This window comes from Anomalospiza imberbis, chromosome 13 (assembly GCF_031753505.1).
Source record: "Anomalospiza imberbis isolate Cuckoo-Finch-1a 21T00152 chromosome 13, ASM3175350v1, whole genome shotgun sequence".
In the NCBI taxonomy this organism is placed as follows: domain Eukaryota; kingdom Metazoa; phylum Chordata; class Aves; order Passeriformes; family Viduidae; genus Anomalospiza; species Anomalospiza imberbis.
In genome coordinates, this window is record NC_089693.1 from 3,249,982 (window position 1) to 3,267,646 (window position 17,665).

At 50.1% G+C, this 17,665-nt stretch overlaps 2 protein-coding genes across 4 annotated transcripts in view; one reads left to right on the forward strand and one right to left on the reverse strand.

Annotated features, from left to right (window-relative positions):
* Positions 1 to 1,477: 1,477 nt before the first annotated feature.
* Positions 1,478 to 2,593, reverse strand: LOC137481621 (tetra-peptide repeat homeobox protein 1-like). The gene is made up of 2 exons (XM_068203435.1): positions 2,361 to 2,593; positions 1,478 to 2,321 (listed from the first exon to the last, which is right to left on the reverse strand). The coding sequence occupies exons 1-2, from the start codon at positions 2,591 to 2,593 to the stop codon at positions 1,478 to 1,480; spliced, it is 1,077 nt and encodes a 358-aa protein (XP_068059536.1).
* ADAMTS17 (ADAM metallopeptidase with thrombospondin type 1 motif 17) overlaps positions 2,509 to 17,665 on the forward strand; it is a 158,309-nt gene continuing 143,152 nt past the window's right edge. For all 3 annotated transcript variants that reach the window (XM_068203621.1, XM_068203623.1, XM_068203624.1), the window contains exons 1-3: positions 2,509 to 2,661; positions 3,256 to 3,593; positions 12,655 to 12,820. In XM_068203621.1, coding sequence (XP_068059722.1) covers positions 2,592 to 2,661; positions 3,256 to 3,593; positions 12,655 to 12,820 — 574 coding nt within the window. In that variant the 5' untranslated portion in view covers positions 2,509 to 2,591. The remainder of the gene's footprint in view (positions 2,662 to 3,255; positions 3,594 to 12,654; positions 12,821 to 17,665) is intronic.

Consider the following 17,665-nt stretch of genomic DNA (forward strand, 5'->3'; position numbering starts at 1 on the left):
GCCAGTCCCTTTGCTTTGCTAAATTCTAAATAGAAGCAGAGTGAGCCCTGATAGAGAGAGTGGGAAACACAGAGCTATTAAAACTCACCTGATCTCATGTTAATAAAGAGTTTGAGCCACGGGTCTTGGCTTACTCCGATTTTGCCTGCTGGGAGCTGCTTGCAGGTCCTCAGTTTTTGCTCTTGCTGCTGACCACAGGTAACATCCTCTAAGTGCCACCCCACTGGAGGCAGGAGGGATTTTCCTGAGGCCACAGCAGGAGGTGGGACATGCTCTTGTGTCCGTGAGGTGCTGCAGAGGCCCCGTGCAGGGCAGGGCTTTCTGAGGTGCGACACCAGCCCATGGTGTGCCATGGGGAGTCCCTTGATGCCTGGGAAAAGCACAGCCAACAGGGTGAAGAGCTGGAGGCAGCTCCAAGGCTCTGACTCAAACAGCCTCTCTCCTCGTACAGGAGCAGCTCGCTAAGAAAACGCGGCTCTTGCTGCCTGTTCAATGCCTGGAAGAAAGAGAATGGTGTTAACGTGCTCGTGTCTCTCACCAGTCCTTTTCCCAGCTCCAGACAGCCTTTTTCTCAGCACTTCCCCTGTGCCTGCCCTCCCTGGGATGAGCATCCAAACCTAATTCCGCTTGTTTGCAACTCAAAGCCATTCCTGCTGTCAGTACGGGACAATCCTCGTGGAAATGCTGCAGAGAAATCAGCCAGAGTCATTCACACTCTTTTATGGGTCTTCCTTTGAATTCTTCTACAATTTCAGGGACAAAGTTGCAGATTTTTGCAGAAGTTTAAACTCTAGGACACTGCTCTGCTGGGCCACCACAATTTAAAGCTGCTAACAGGTTGGATCTTGACTGCTTTCCATGACTCAACCGTGCCAGGAACACAGGATCCCATCCAAAGCCCACCAAGCGCAGCAGAAACCTTCCTCCTCTTGGAAATCACCCTACTGCTTTCAACAGCCCCTGTCCAGACCGAGTTCTCCTGGTCCCTGCACAGCTGAGGACACGCAGGATGTGACCCAACCAGGTGGGAAGGAACTCCAGTGGCTGCAGGACCTCAGTGAAAATGGGAATTGGTAGCAAAAACGAATTAGTATATCTCTTAAGCTTTATGCACTTGTTTCTTATTTTCATCCACACAATGAGTGGGTATGTGGGAACATTTCCCAAAATCTGTGTGTGTCCATATACTGTGGTCTGGGATGACCGTGTTTGAGCAGGGAGGTTTGACCAGACTCTATGGTGCCTTCCAACCTAACCCATTCTATGATATCGCCAACCAGATTTTTTTCCTGGTCTTCCAAGCCCTGGCAGCGGTCCTGCAGTTGGCACTGGGAAAGGAGTGGGTGACTTTCTCAAGCGAGCTGCCATAACCGTGTCAAAATTCAGTTAGTGATGAGGAAAGGGAGACGAAGGAAACACGACGAGGCTGCCCAGCAGCGGGATGCCGCCCGTCAGAGCCCCTGACCCGGCTGGGATGTTACCGGCGGCTCTGTGGGTCCGGAACTGACACCGGGTCCCAAACTGACACCGGGGCCTGGAGCGGCCCTGTGGGTCCTGAACTGACACCGGGTCCTGAACCGATATTGGGTCCAGAACCGACACCGGGGCCTGGAGTGGCCCCGCGGGTCCCGAACTGACACCGGGTCCCAAACCGACACCGGGGCCCGGAGCGGCCCCGCAGGTCCCGAACTGACACCGGGTCCCGGAGCGGCCCCGCGGGTCCGGAACCGACACCAGGTCCCGAACCGACACCAGGTCCCGGAGCGGCTCCGCAGATCCCAAACGGACACCGGGTCCTGAACCGACACTGGGTCCGGAACCGACACCGGGGCCTGGAGTGGCCCCGCGGGTCCCGAACCGACACCGGGTCCCAAACCGACACAGGGTCCCGAACCGACACGGGGTCCGGAACCAACACGAGGTCCCGAACCGACACCGGGCCCGGAACCGACACGGGGTCCGGAACCGACACGGGGTCCGGAACTGACACCGGGTCCCGAACCGACATGGGGTCCCAAACCGACACGGGGTCCGGAACCGACACCGGGTCCGGAACCGACACGAGGTCCGGAACCGACACCGGGTCCCGAACCGACACCGGGTCCAGAACCGACACGGGGTCCGGAACCGACACCGGGTCCCGAACCGACACCGGGTCCAGAACCGACACGGGGTCCGGAACCGACACCGGGTCCCGAACCGACACGGGGTCCCGAACCGGCACGGGGTCCGGAACCGACACGGGGTCCGGAACCGACACGGGGTCCCGAACCGGCACGGGGTCCGGAACCGACACGGGGTCCCGAACCGACCCCGGGTCCCTCGCGGCCCGGGCCGGGGCAGGAGAGGGCGCCCCCTACCGGTCGCCCGCGCCCACGTGCGTTCCCCCCGCGCGGCGCCGCCGGCGCGCAGCCAATGGAGGAGCGGGGGGCGTGTCCCGGCCGCCGCCGCCGCCAATGGGCGCGCGGAGCCGCGGCGGGGGGCGCGGCCGGGCGCGCGCCGCGGCGATCCCCCGTGCCGCGGGCGGGCAGGGCGCACTCGGCCCCGCCGCCGTCGCTGCGCTGCGCGCTCGGCCCCGCCGCCGCACTACCATGTTTGACGGCTGCCTCCTGCCCCTCGTCGTGCCCTGCCTGCTGCTCTGCGGACTGGACGCCGGCACAGGTAGCGCTCCCTGTCGCCCCGGCTCCCCTTCCCCGGCGGCGCTGACAGGGTCCGGCCCCGGGCGGCAGCGTGCGGGCGCGGAGCGCAGGGCACGCACCGCATCCCCTGCGTGGCCGCGGTCCCAGCCCGCGGGGTGAATTGCTCCAGGCTTTTGTATTTTCTTTTCCTGTCCTCCCGCTGCTGCTGTAGCGTTCCATGTGGAAAGCTGCTGACTGTCCTTGGCTGCTGCTGCGGCTCGCTCTGCTTTTCCCCTTCTCCCTGCAGATTTTTATTGGGGTTGGTGAAATGCGATGCTTGTGTCTGAGCTATATAAATCCATTTTTTTTTTTTAATGATACAAGTAGCTTTAGCGTTTGCTCTATTCCCCTCTTCCCTGCACGCTTCTGTCTCTACTATATGTGTATATAGAGAGAAATAAATCGCCGTGCTCCGCTGGCTCCATTGTCTGCGCAGGTTTCCAGCGCGGGGCTGTCTGCGCTGAAACCCGAGCGCGGGGCTGTCCCGGGGAGCGGGGGTTGCCGCAGCCCCCGGCCGCCCCGTCGGGCCGCGGCTCCGAGGTGCGAGCGCCTGAGCCTCTCTCCTTCTCGCCTGCAGCTGGCGGAGCGGAGCTGGAAATGGTGATCCCGGAGCGAGTGCCGCTGGAGAAGATCCACCTGCTGCCGCCCGGAGGGGATCGCGGCGGCCCCCGGCGCCGGCGGGCAGCGGCGGAGGAGGAGGAGGAGGAGGAGGCTGTGCTGCTCCGCCTGCCCGCCGCCGGCGCCGACCTTTACCTGCACCTCCGCCGCGACCTGCGCTTCCTGGCCCGGGGCTTCGCGGTGGAGCGGCGGCGCGGGGAGGCGCGGCGGCCCCCGCGGGAGCGGCTCTGCTTCTACTCGGGACACGCGCTGAACCGCAGCGACTCCTTCGCCTCCCTCAGCACCTGCGCCGGGCTGGTACTGCCATCCCGCCCCGCTTCCCTCCTCAGGGCTGCTGCTGCTGCCATCCCGCCCCGCTCCCCTCCTCAGGGCTGCTGCTGCCATCCCGCCCCGCTCCCCTCCTCAGGGCTGCTGCTGCTGCCATCCCGCCCCGCTCCCCTCCTCAGGGCTGGTACTGCCATCCCGCCCCGCTCCCCTCCTCAGGGCTGCTGCTGCCATCCCGCCCCGCTCCCCTCCTCAGGGCTGGTACTGCCATCCCGCCCCGCTCCCCTCCTCAGGGCTGGTACTGCCATCCCGCCCCGCTCCCCTCCTCAGGGCTGGTACTGCCATCCCGCCCCGCTCCCCTCCTCAGGGCTGCTGCTGCTGCCATCCCGCCCCGCTCCCCTCCTCAGGGCTGCTGCTGCCATCCCGCCCCGCTCCCCTCCTCAGGGCTGCTGCTGCCATCCCGCCCCGCTCCCCTCCTCAGGGCTGCTGCTGCTGCCATCCCGCCCCGCTCCCCTCCTCAGGGCTGCTGCTGCCATCCCGCCCCGTTCCCCTCCTCAGGGCTGCTGCTGCTGCCATCCCGCCCCGCTCCCCTCCTCAGGCCGGGTACTGCCAGCCCGATGCCTGCGCTTCACCTGCCCTCAGGGAGGTGACCCTCCTGTCCCCTTGCCTCACTGTCCCCTCACCTCCCGGGCCCTGCTGAGCATTGCCGCTGTCCCATGGTGGGTGTTCTGCCCACCCTGGCTCTCCCTGTGGAGCTGCCTCAGCCATCTCTGAGCCGCCTCAGGCCCTGCGGTTCCATTGTGGGTGAGCGGCAGAACCCGAGGGTGGAGGAGCGTCCTGGTGGAGGGAACATCTTGTGTCACTGTCCCCAGCCATGGGGCAGGTGGATGTGTCCTGCTGGGGGTGATTTGGTGCCATCCTGGCTTGATGCTGTGGCAGCTCTGCAGCTGGCTCTTCCCAGGCTCCTGCCGTCCGTGTTGGGGTGTTCACTGGAAGCTGTGGTCAGGGAGCAGCCGGTGCTCCAGCGTGGCCACAGGAACATCCCACTCCGGGGTGCTTGTCCCACCACAAGTGTCAGGATTTCTCTGCCCCAGGCTGCAGTTTCAGGTGGCTCTGCAGGGCCGGACTCTTCTCTGAGCATCCTGGTAGGAGCAGGTGATCTTGTGTGGGACAGAAAGTTTCTCGGTGGTGGAGACTGAGATGCTTAAGGCATTGAGCAGTTTGCAATTACTGTTGATAACTTTTAAAGTACTTCAGGAAGTTAGCGGGGCATTAGGCAGTGATTCCCAGCAGATGGTCCTGGGAAGTGTGCTTGTCAGAACAGACCTGATGATGGAGATTTATCCTTAAACCGTAGTGAGAAGCAGTTCATGCTCTGCCCTCGGGGCTCCAGCCTTCGTTCCGGAGCCATTTGAGGGCGCTGTGCCTCAGGATTAAAATAACCCCATCAAACAGATGCTGAGGTCTGAGTGGCACTGGAAGTTGAGCTAAATTCCGCCGAGGGCAGCTTAGAACTAATATCTCTAGTTCAAGCCTTAAATCGCTAACAGCTCTACACTTTTGCCACCAGGCGTGTTTTGTTAATCTGCTGGGCTTCCAAAGCTGGAAAGCACAAACAAACAGAGGAGGAACCTTTAAAGAAAGAAGAATGTAGTTGTAGGCACAGTATTAACTGCCTGAGATCAGGGAATGGAGGAGAGGGTGAAAAAGCTTGGCAAAATTCCCAGTAGAAAAGCTGAAAAAGAGACAAGACTAGTTAGTCTTCACTCACTACTCTGCAAAAGTGAACAGCACTTCTAAGCAATGGCTAAATTGACATAACTGGGCTGGATCGACCTGGGATCAGTGTGAAAGCTGCTGGTTTGTGCCAAAGCCCCACGTGTTACTGACAGTGTTGGTAAAGCTCTGCTTGCCTTTGCCTGTGCGCCTGGTCCTGGCAGTGCTGAGTGCTGTGGGCAGATGTGTTGAAAGAGAGGTGTTTCTGCCTGTTGGGGTACTCCTTTCCTATTAGAGGAATCCATTCATCCTCTTGTTTAGGTAATCACCAGGAATGGGAAAGGGCTAAAAGCAGGTGCATGAGACATTTGAGTGAGTTAAGGTTAAAAAACCCTTGTGAGCTCAAAACTAGAGAGCAGAAAACTCCAGTGTCTTGAGGATTAGCTTGAATTTAAGATGGATGAAACTAAACTTAAGATGAACCTCATTAATTACTGAAATGGTTTCATTGAAATAATCCATACCACCATGTAGATGAACCGTCTTATTTTAGCTGAGTGGACCATTTTGGTTTCTTAAGTCTGTCTTTAAACATGAAACATCTCACATTTTAGGCTGTTTTCAGTGTTTACATAGACTTTTGCAGCAGCATACCTGTAGTGAAAGATATGTAATGTAGTGGTAAGATGTTTTCTGGGATCAGAGGAATCAAAAGTTTGCCCCAAATTGTCTGGGAGGTCCTTAATCTGCCATGAGTTGCCCCGAGAGCAGGTGACTCTAGAGCCCAAAATTTTTTGCCTTCTAGTCTGGCATTTCAAAATACTAAGACCATCACTTTAGAAAAAAATTGTATTTTTATTTTCTCTTTGCTTCCTTGAGCCCTGTTTTCTGCAGGAAGAATAAGGCTTTGCCCTCAGCAGCAGCTTCACAGGTGGGACATGGGCCAGACCTGCTGGGCGAGAGGAAAGACCTTGGTAGTGGAAACCTTGCAGCCTGTTTGTCCTGGCATTTTCTTGTGAGCAGCTCTAGTGCTGCAGTGGGGGGTTTCCTGAAAATTCCAGCAGGGGAATGCTCACTGGACTCTAACTGGGTGATCAGGACATCTCCTTCAGAAAAGCTGGTTGCTAAGAAGTAGAGTGGGCAGTAATGCTGTGTCCTGATCTCCAGCTGGCTCAGGCCTTGCTGTAATCATATTCTCAGCCATGCCATAAATCATACCAAAAGTGATATAAAATGGTCAGGGCAAGTGGAGTTCTAGTAAAAACAAAATCCCTGACACAGTGGCATGAAAACTGAGCTGCAGCCAGACTGAGCAATTACTTCCTGGTGATGGAATCAGATTCCCAGTGTGGCATCTGAAGGTTGGGGTCTGGTTTTTAAGCTCTGCTGGCAGATGCTGCTGTTAACCAGTGTGTGGCTGCTGCAGTTCCTGCTTTGGGAAGGGTGGCCGTGCTCTCGGAGCTCTGTGAGGTCAGAGTGAGGTGAGGACTGCTGTACTCAAGGTCTCACCATTGAGGTGCAGCCAAAGTGCCTCGTGTGAGGATGCTCCAGCCCTCCTGTTCCTCGTGACAAGCTGGAAATTCAGCCTAGGCAGAGGCACAGTGTTCCTGGAAAGTCCTGCTGCCTTCCCCTTGGCAGCGCTGGCCTCTGGGGAGTGCAGCTGTGCCAGCACTTGGATTCTGGCCACAGCTCAGGGCTGCACTGCCCTTCCCTGCTGCTGGGCACTCACAGGCAGCTCTGCAGCCCCTGGGACCATCACTAGAAGACAGCAGCTAGTACAGGAACTTTATTTTTTGGTGAGCTCCAGCTTTGCAAGGCCACAGTTGAGTCACTGTCACATGCTGAAGTGCTGGACTGCAGCACCAGCCCCTTAGAGCAGCTGTAGGCTTTTCATATTTCTTGTACCTACATTTTGGAAACAGTTACAGTTTTAAGAGGGTCATGAGTCCATGTCAATATAAGCATTATACTTAGAAATGAAAGAAAACGGTTGAAAACTGTTCAGGAACCAAAAGGTGACAATCACTGGGATGCATTTAGAGGCAGAGGTTTGATTCTAAATAACTTCTCTTCCGTTTTAAAATCCAGATCTTGGGTTCAGGATTGCTCTTTGTCTTGTCTCTAAATAAGGTGGCTTATCCTTCTCAGTTGAAGTAAGAGAAGAGTTTGTGCCTTTCTCCTGCTGAGGCTAGTTCATGTAATATTTTCACACCCCAGTTTTGTTTCCTTTGAACTTCCTTGTGCAGACTGGATTGGTGGAAGTGGATGATGCAGATTACAAAGGCTCATGGACTGACAACAGTGATTTTTCTCTTTGTAGGGTGGAATAGAATAATTGAACCTACACCTTAAGAGATGCACACTGGATGTTGGAAAAACCTAAATATTTTGTAGTAATGTCTCATACAATCTACTCAGAGAAGAAAAGGGCTTATTTTCTTCCAAGCTTTGTGTACATTTGCCTTTGTTAAACTTCCTGCATCTCCTGGTGGACAAATCTTCCAGCCTGTTAAAATATTTCTGAATGGTGGCTCCTGGTGTGTCCTGTTCACTTGGGACCATCCATAAACTTTGTGAGGGTGTAGATGTAGACAAGTCAGTAAGAGTGTCCATCTGGACTTCTTCCTCTAAGGTCTCTGAAGTCTCACTGATTTCCAGGTGAGTGTGAGTGCCTTGCAGGACCTGGATGTCCTGGTGTGGGTTTGGATCCTGTCTGGAAGGGCAGTGAAGGCGAAGAGAGCTGAGCAGCCTCCAGGGAATGAGCAGTAACTCCAAGGACTCCTGGTAGAACAGTAAATCTGCTCTGTCCTTGGGAAGAAGAGGAACAAGGATGCAGAAGAGGCCGCAGTCTGGCAGGGTTAGGCCAGTCTGGGTGTCAGGGGCGAGTGAGTGATAAAGATGAGCACTTCCCTGATGGCTCATCCTGTGCCATGGGTACCTTAGGTTGGTGAATTGCCACTTTCACTGCAGAGGGAGGTGGTGCCTGGTTCAGAGCAGATGCTGCAGCTCGAGGAGCTCCATCCCTGGCCAGGGAAGTGTTTTCTGCGTGCAGCGGGGCGGTGCTGCCCTTCAGGTGACTCGGGAGCCTCTGCTGCTGTGGGAAGCAGGGCAGAGCAGGCGTGTGGGGATTAAAGATGATACAATTTCCCCCGAGGAAACCTTCAGCTCCGCTGAACTCTCCTGTCTGGGAGAGGAGCTGTCTGGCATTCATCCATAGCTGGGCCATGAGCTGAAAAGTTAAACCTCTTAAAATTACTGTGCTGGGATTTTCTTTCCTCTTCCACAGTGGACAAGAGGGAGAACATGTTGGGGTTTCCTTGTTCAGCAGAGTTAGAGGCCAGGGCAGATATTCCTGGTATGGTCTGCTCTCAGAACTGAGTGTAAACCTGAAATGACTCTGGAACAAGACTTAATTTAATGCTCTTCTTTTCAATTTGCTTGAATTGCACTTTTAAATAATAACCAAGCAATGCTATATTAACATGGTTAATAAGGGTGGGACTAAAACCCACATGAAGTTTATTAAACTGTATTTGTGGGTCGTTTTGTTCTTCACTTTAAACATTAACTTCCTTTTAACTTTGAGGAAATGGTTAAACAACGATTTACAGTGTAACAGTTGAGAAATTGAGAAGGGGATGGAATTTGTCAGATGTTTAAATCTGTTCTCTTTTCAGCATGTTCGTATGTATGTAACTAATGAACACTCAGGAGCAAGAGAAAAATCTGTTAAAGATTCAGCATTTCACAGATCTCCTTCAAAGATGTTGTGAAAATAAAAAGGGCTTGAAAAACAGTGTAGCTGTTGGAGAGTATTAACATGTGGGAAGGTCGAGAACCATGTGCAGAGAGCACTGAGAATTTGGATCCCTGTTCTGAGCAAGCCCTGAAGCTGCACTAGCTCCAGCAGCACTACCAGGGCACAGGAACAGGGCAGTGAAGCCAAGGAGGCAGGATGTACATACAAAGGCTGTATTACCACTGTCATTCCAGTGACACAGGAGGACCTTCCTCCTTTCCCTGCTGTCATTTGGCCCAAGAAAAGCTCCACTTTTGGATGATTTGTGGCAGAGGAGTAGTACAAGAGTAGAACACAGAGTGAGCAGGTTGCTTGAGTGAGCCCTGTGTGTGTGAAACCCTGGATAAGAGCACATGGGAATGTTTTGGTGGTGAGCAGTGTTGAGCTGACTTTAAAATAAGGATGTGAAATATCCTTAATGTGAAAGATCTTGCCACTGTTAAGCACAGTGGTGAGTGGGGCTGTAGTGGGAAGTGTGGATTATTGTTTGTTTTAATCAGCTTGTCAGTCTGCCTGCCTTTGGGGGCTGAAATCATTCCAGCCTTTCCTGTTAGCAAAGCTGCAGGGTTCTGTCAGCTGCATGGTCTGGCAATGCCAACTGTAAAATTAATGCAGATGATGGTGAACTCCTGCACTCCTCTGAATTTTTGGGTTCCTGTGTCTCAGGTCCTCCAGGATGGTGGGGCTGGGCAGCAGCTGCTTTTCCCAAAATTCAGCTGTCCCAGGATCTGGCACTGCAGCAGGTCCTGGGCTCCCACAGGGAGAGAAGAATAGGAGGGGAGTGTCCCAGCTTTTGATGTGCATTTCACCAGGCAAATGGGAATTGGCAGATCCAAAGCATTTCACTTAGTTGGAATGATTTCCTAAGATGTAGGAAAAGTAGCTTTGAGGGTTACATGGTCTTCTGTACTTTTACTTCCTTATCATCAAAATCCAAAGCCTTCTGCAGTCCCTCAACTCAGACAAGAGAAGAAAAGCACGGAGCCTTTGTCCAGGGCTGATGTCTGATCTCTCATGCTGGGATTAGCCCAGGGCAGGATCTGGAGGATTTGAGGGATGCAAATGAGGAATGCATTTCTTATGGAAAAAGCAAAATAATGACCAGACTATTCAAGTTACAGGGTCCAAAAGATCTCCTTTGGGCCAGCAGGTCTGGGGACTTGTCAGAACCCAACTGGCAAGTCTGGGGGAATTTTTTAACATTTTTAACTCCCTAGGGATGCTTTAAAGGCCTGATCGTGCAAACCCTTCCTGCTTGAAACTCTATTTGCCTTTTCAGATTGAGCTTGAGATACTTCCCAACGTGTTCCAGGGTGAAGACTCATGGCTCTTTCTCTCCATAGGTTTCACAATTCACAGCAAATGTGAAACATAAGTCTTTTTCAATGGTTTAAATTATTTTTACTCTTGATGCCAGAAAATTGGGATAGTGTCGGGTGGTGATGAAACTGACTTCTTCTTACATATTTTTGGCACCAGCTGAAATGGTTGGCAGTCTGTCAGGAGCTCTGGTGTGGCTTTTAGTACCATGGCACCAGATTTACAACCCTTCTTCCTAAATAATTAAAACCTATATTAAAAAAGGGGGCTGGGGCTACCTCCCAGCTGGAAGATTGGAACAAGGAGGGGAAGTAGTGGAGAGCATCGTAAAGGAGGCTGGAAGAACAAGTCACCAGAACTTTTGCTGTCTCTGGAGCAATTCTGACAAAGCCCAACTTGTGATTTAAGTGAAAAGGCAGCCTTTGGACACTCCAGGGCAGAGTGAGTCTTGTAAACTGGTGAGCATTCTGTAGGGCCTAGGGATAATGTTGGGTTTTCTCTGTATGTAGGAAGTGCCAAGGCATTTTATCCTTAAGCAATTCCCCTGCCCCAAGAGCAAGCTCTCTTTTGGAAGGCCCCCAAAGAGGTGTCTCTTGTCTCCTCAAAGACAGGGGACTGATTGTCTCTGCTGTGCTTTGCAGCCGTGCCCAGTGGAGGCACCAACTTTTACAGCTTTATTTTTGTCCAAGCTCTCTTTGGAAATCGGTGACCCTTCCTGAGACACCCTGGATGCTGTTCAGTCTGTGTGGCTGTCAAAGGAGGAGAGCTCTCATTTCTGCTAGCAGAAATTCCTCTTGCTGGAAATACTGGGCCAAAGGGATTTCCTGGGTGTACGTGAGGACCGGATTTGGCAGGGAGGTGTGGAAATGTGCAATATACAGTATGTGTGTAATGTATATTATAAATCATATTAGTTCAGTCAGCTGTTGAACATACAGCATTTGGATGTACGTGCAGAGCATTTCTTTGGAGCGTTGCCTGGCTGGCACAGAGCGTGGGGAGGGGGGACCAGAAAAGCCTGGCCTCTCTTTTTATGTATAGCGTGGATGTTGAAGCTCTCTGGAAGCACCTTTACCTCTCAGGTGCACAATCCTGGCAGACCAGATGAGCCCTTCTGTTGTTAACAGAAGTTAAATCAGGCCTGCAGACTTCTCTCAGGGGGAGGTACATGGCAGGGCTGTGTTTTGAGACTTTTAATTGCAATATAAATAATCACTGGATTAGTGCAATGAAAAGTAAGAACCCCTCATTGTAAATACTCACTTTGTGCAACAGGTTACAACCTCGGTGTTGATTACTAAACCTGGAGGCTTTGTTAAGTTTTAAGGTGATAACTTTGCTTTCACTCTCTTCTTTTCATGCCAGAAAAGGAGTGGAAAAAGCATTAAAAAAACCTTAAAAGCTCTGGGTTGTGAGCAGGGGAGGGCTCTCCTGGGGCAGAAGCTGGTTTCCAAAGGTGTTCTTGCCAGCCCTGCTGTAAGGTCTGGACTTGGTGCAAGGAAAGCAGGGATTTAGTGCTCTGACCTGGACCCTATGGAGTTTTTTAGGCAGTGTCTTTGCCTTCCTAGTGTCACTTATTCCAGGGGTGGTGGAAAATCCTGAAACTGGGACAGTGCAACAGTCCACTCCTGACTTCACCTCTGAAACCCAACCCGTGGCCTGCAGGGAGAGCAGAGCTGACTGTGTGGCCCTTAATGTAGTCAGGAGGAGGTATTTGGTCCCAAAAAATGCAGTGTGGCTCTGCAAGTCACACTTGCATCAGTTCACTCAGTGTTCCTTGTGAGGGTGGTACACACAGGGGCCTCCTGTGTGCAGGCAGTGTCACCTCTGTGCTCTGAGACAGTAAATGTTATTCAATAGCAGGGCAATCCTTGGAGAGGTGATTTTGAAGGGATTTCATTTAACAGGATTTATTAGTCTTCATAGGAGCTGAGCATCTTGTAAAACAAATGTATTTGTAGGGCTGTGTCTGGAAGGAGAGGAAGAAGGGAAAGCAAAAGTGTTGACTGGAATCCCCACCTTTCCTTTGTGCATGTACAGTGAATTGTTTCTAAATAGTGCTCAGTGATATAAAAAATAAATAAGAGAAGCAATTGAAGTTCTTTAGTCTGTGTTACACAGGCTGAACACAACCTTAATCCCATCAGTTCTTCACACTGCAAATAATTGCAGTGAAATGACCTGGGTTTCAGACTGGGCTGGATAGACAAGGCTTGGGGACCAAACTGATGGGGTTTTTTTGTTCTGTTTTCTGGACAGGTTGGCTACATCCAGCTTGGATCAGAGCAGCTGCTGATCCAACCTGTGAATGCATCTGAGACCTCGTTCAGTGGGAAGGAACATTTCATCAGGCGGAGACGATCCACCAAGCCCGTCCATCCCTCCAGGCCACAGGGCCCTGAGGAGCACTGCAAGGTTGTTGCAGGTGAGCTTGGAGTGGCTCCAGAGAGCAGCCATGGGAATTCTGTTAGTAGTTTGTAATTCTGGTGGTTGGGCAGCTGGAGCTGGGGAAGGAAGGCAAGTGTGAGTGAATCCTGCTGCTGCTTCAGGCAGGAGTCACATCACAGATGTGAGGTTGCCGGGGCATGTGCTGTCACATTGGACTTGTGAGATGATAAATTCTGCTCTAATCTTGCAGTGTGACCACTGCTCAGGGGGGGATTCACTGGGTTTTTAGCAAAGGTTCAGGTTTTTTTAGCTGAAGTCAGTGCTGATGGGGTCTCTTCCATCTTGCCTTTCCACTGGAGTTGTGCTCAGCAGGCAGGGATGCAATGGTGATCCTCACATTTCAGAGTGTGGAAAACATCGTTTCACCTGCTTTGATGTAATTTAATCACAAATTTCATCTGTGGAGTCCAACTCCAGGCATCCAGCTCATAATAGAATAAAGGGCTATCTGGAGATGGAAGAGATGCACAGTTTGTCTTTCAAAGCAATCTGCTTTCTTTTTCAGTTTCTCATGCCATCATTGTTACTTCTGTGTAGCAGAGCACAGGATCCATATCAGGGTCAACTGAGCAGACTTTGTATTATTTTATGGTTTTTAATTGCTTTTGTAAGGGCTTGTGTGCATTTGGAACTTCCAGATGTAGATCAGCAAGGTGATTTTTTTAAACTAGGAGCTCGATTTTGCTTTTTCTATTTGGTGTTTGACTCATCAAACTTAAGCTCTATCTGATAAAACAGCTGTTATATCATATATTATACTTTGCTATCATTTTTCAAGAGAAAATGGCCAACTCTGTTCGTTGATCATATCCAGTCTTCTCCCACTTTCAAAGTCACACAGTCTAATTGCCAGCTGATATAAACTATTTTTTTGCTTCTTTAGAGCAATTAAATTTTATCCTTTATGGATTTCTCTCTGGATGTGTTGCAGAGGGGGTATTTTTTATGAACTTTGTGAAATCTCTTCATTAGGTTGCAGTGTCCCTTTATTTTCTGTTCCTTTCATTCCTCTCCTGCCTTCTCCTGGATGGATTGCATAAATGGAGCAGTGAGTTCTGCTGCTGGGCTACCAAAGGCGCAAAATGGAGAGCAGGGCTGGGAGGTTTCCTGGGTACAGCACTGAAAATCAGTGGTGTGGGAAGAGCTCAGTGCCCAGGGACAAGGCTGGAAGGATGTGGCAGCAACAGGAGGCACAAAAAGCTTCCCTGTGGGAACAGCAGTGGAAGAGGCCTGGAGGAGCTCACTGGAGCAGGCAGCCAGGAGCCTGAAGTTTGCCTGTAAGGCTTTGTATCTCAGTTTTTGTGTTTAATCAGACCTGTGCACCAGCAAAACAACCTGTGCCTGCTTCTACACTGGGTGCTCCCTGGCAGTGCTGCTGGTAAATCCTGCAGCCGGGACCTTTATTTTCTTCTGTGTGGAGCTGAGCTCCTAGTAATTCAGCAGGTTTATCATTCTCAGGGGTTCAGGCTAAGCCAATCTTCTCTTGGATTCTCTGAGAATGAAATCTTGGATCTGGTTACAGTTACAGATCCCTTATGTCTCTTTTCAGAGAAAACATCAGAATTCAGCACTGCTCTGATTTCCCAGCCAAGTTCCATAGGTGCTGCAGCCCTGTGGTCACAGAAAATGCATTTCAGAATTCTTACACTGTAAAATGAGACAGCCATTGGTTAAAATCTGAATTGAGCCAGAATCAGTCCAGAAAATCAGCCTCACCCTTTGGCCACTGAACCTTTTGACCTTTTATCGAGGGGCAGCATGCTCCCTGTCCTTGGCAGAACTGGAATTCCCTCCCTGAGAAGAGGAACTAAAGGAAGGAAACTGGGGAGACACTGGGTAATAATTACATGGGATCACAAAGGGAAAGAGGAGCTGAGTGAGCATGAAGATACTAAAAGAAGACACTGATAAAAGAGCATTTCCAGTGGCACCTCCTGCTTCCTGAAGGCCTCTGGGGAGCCACTCTACACTGGGAACAAAATTCCCATCCCTTTGGTGCTGATAACTTCTGCTGTGCCAAGAAGGGAGACAAGCCCCTGCAGTGCCGCTTGGCATCAGCCCTGTTCTAAAATAATGCAATTGCTTGTGGGCTTTCCCCTGGATCTTTGTCATTGTTGAGGGACAGCAATGTGACTCACGGCTGTTAATAGGCTCAGCACATTAATGACCTAATTGCCTCCTGTCTGCTTTGGATTAACTTTTGTGCACAAGGAGTTTAGAAATGAAAAAATTAATCCTGTCTGACACACAAAAGGTCCATTTCTAATAAAACTGTGTGGAAGTGACCATCTAGGGATGTGCTTCCAGAGTTTCTCCTGGGAAAAGGTGTCTTTACAGTGATGCTTACCAACGTGGACTGGTCAGATTTGTACTAGAGGTTGTTTTCCAGTGGCTTAAAATTTGGCTCACCCAGGCTAAAACTTGGCAGGAAAGGTTGGAGGTCGTAAATACATGGGGATATTTCTATGCCAGACATCTTAAATACAAACCCTGTATTGTAGAACGACACAGACAGAAAAAGACAGGTCTGTGTAAATACAGTATAAAATGAGTATTTTTCAAAGGCACAGAACTGCCATGTTTGGGCATTTTTCAGTCCTTTACTCCTGTTCTTGTATTTTTTGAATACACAAGAACCACCTCTATATGTATTTTCTTCTTAAAATTCTATAATTCAGAGGGGACTGGCATAATCTGGGATTATTTGGGAATCGAAGTACAAAACATCAGCTGAATTTTTAATGCTAATTATTGATCATGTAGTAAGAATTTAAACAGGGCTAAATTGCTCAATGGCACATTTCCTGTGATATATTAATTTAATAGCTTGTGAAACAAAGGTCCTTGGTGATGTAATGTGTGAGTATTTGGAGGAGGAGCAGGAAAGCACTTTAAGAAAGCAAAATGAACTTAATTAGGAAGTGCTGCTGGGGGGACAGAGAGCACAACTTTCCAAGGGCAATGCCCTTGTAGTCTACGTAGAGATGTGGTGCTCTCCTTGCAGACCCCAGCTTTGGGAGAGGGAAAGTGGCCTGGGGCCAGGTAATGCCATCAGGCTGGTTTGATAAGGGGTGGTTAAAATCTCTAGAACAACTCCTTTAGTCTGAGTGGTGTTACATGTCCTGCAGCACTCAAAATTATTTTTAGGTCTCCAGGAGAACTTTGTGGGAGCCAAATTTCTCCTGGAATAATCTGTGTAAGAGGATTAATCTGGCTGTAGTCAAGAATGGGAAAGTACTTAAGGTTTTGCATGACTGGATCCTTGAGATTTGAACCTGAAAGTGTCTACTAATGGGTTAAAAAAAATCCCAGGGCTGATGTTTTAATTTCTTTGTTTGAATTCCAAAGTGCTCCAGCAGCAAAGGAGGGATCCCATCACCATGGGCCAGGTGCTATTGTTGGTCATATGATATGTGAATATGTTTTATTTTTATCACCTGTCATCCAGCGAGAGAGAGAGAGCGTTCAAGTCACAATGCACATTTCTGCTCAGGCATGAACATGAGCCCCTGTGAGGCAAACAGAAAACCTATTAAAAGGTTTCCAGGTGCACATGCAACGAGGGGGAAGGAGGGGAAGGAAGGGAAGGTTGGGTTTCACTTGCTGTGAGCAGGGAGTCGTGAGGAACATGGGAAATAGCTTCACACCAGTGATGTGAAACACTTCTCATCTCTGGACAGTGAGCAGCATCTGCACAAACCTGCTGTCACACCCTGCTCTCATTTTAAACACCAGCTCTGACAACTTTCTTGTCAAAGGTCCTGGAGAAGTGTTTTTGCTATGGAGAGAGTGGAGTCAAAGGGAGTTTTCTTTGCAGGTTTTAATAGATACAAGTAAGAATTTCCCTGCAGAAGAGCCAGGCAGGAGAGAAAGATCCCTTTTAAGGCATCATACATGATTTTTGCAGTGCCCAAGCCCTGAGATAGAGCTTCTTTCATTGCCCTCTCTCTGTGAGCTTGTGACATACAGTAAAGCTGTCTCCATGTGACAATATCCACCACAGCCTCAGCTGTAGTAAATGGATTATTTTTTTGAACCATCATGGAACAACAGTAGTTTAACTATTTACTGAGATTTCGACACATAACTTGCATGTTTTCTGTGCCATCAGAGTCTGTGAATGGGAAAGATTTTCAGTTTTTCTTGACTTTGAGAAAATATCAATGTTCAAGACAGAATCAAACCATGTTGTGAAAGCATAGGAATCTCCTCTAACCATGTCATAAAACTTTCCATTTCTTTGGGAAAAGTAAGTTCTGTTACAACTTCTCCAAAAGTCTCCAGTGATGTATTAAAGTCTCCTTACATAGGAAGGATTTGATATAAAATACAGTCCAGGAGCATGAGAGAGAACAGCTTGTCTTTGGACAGAAGGTTGTTATTTCATGTTTATGATATAGACCTCATAAATTACTCTTAAATGTGGGTTTGCATTAAACCCTTTTGTCAGTTTAAATGAACTGGTTTTCCTTTAATGCAACTGTGCTGCACACACAGGGAAATAACAGGAAGATCAATATTTTAATTCACAAAATAACACGTCGCTTCACTGCATAGTTACTTTGCAACCTGTTTTAACAATTTATCAAAGCTGGTAATAATTTAAGTAAGTGCTGGTGTACAGGTATCAAATGTAGGGAATGCTTTCCCTGAACAGGTATAAATCTCAAACACGTGTTACTGCTACGTTGCATTTCCCCATCTTTAATCATTGTCTCTTAGCTGTGTTTTCTCTGCAGGTTTGACTTGGCCTGAAAGAGCAGTTGTTATGTCCAAAAACGTGCACTAAAAATAGAGAGATGTAATGCAACCTGTATTAGTC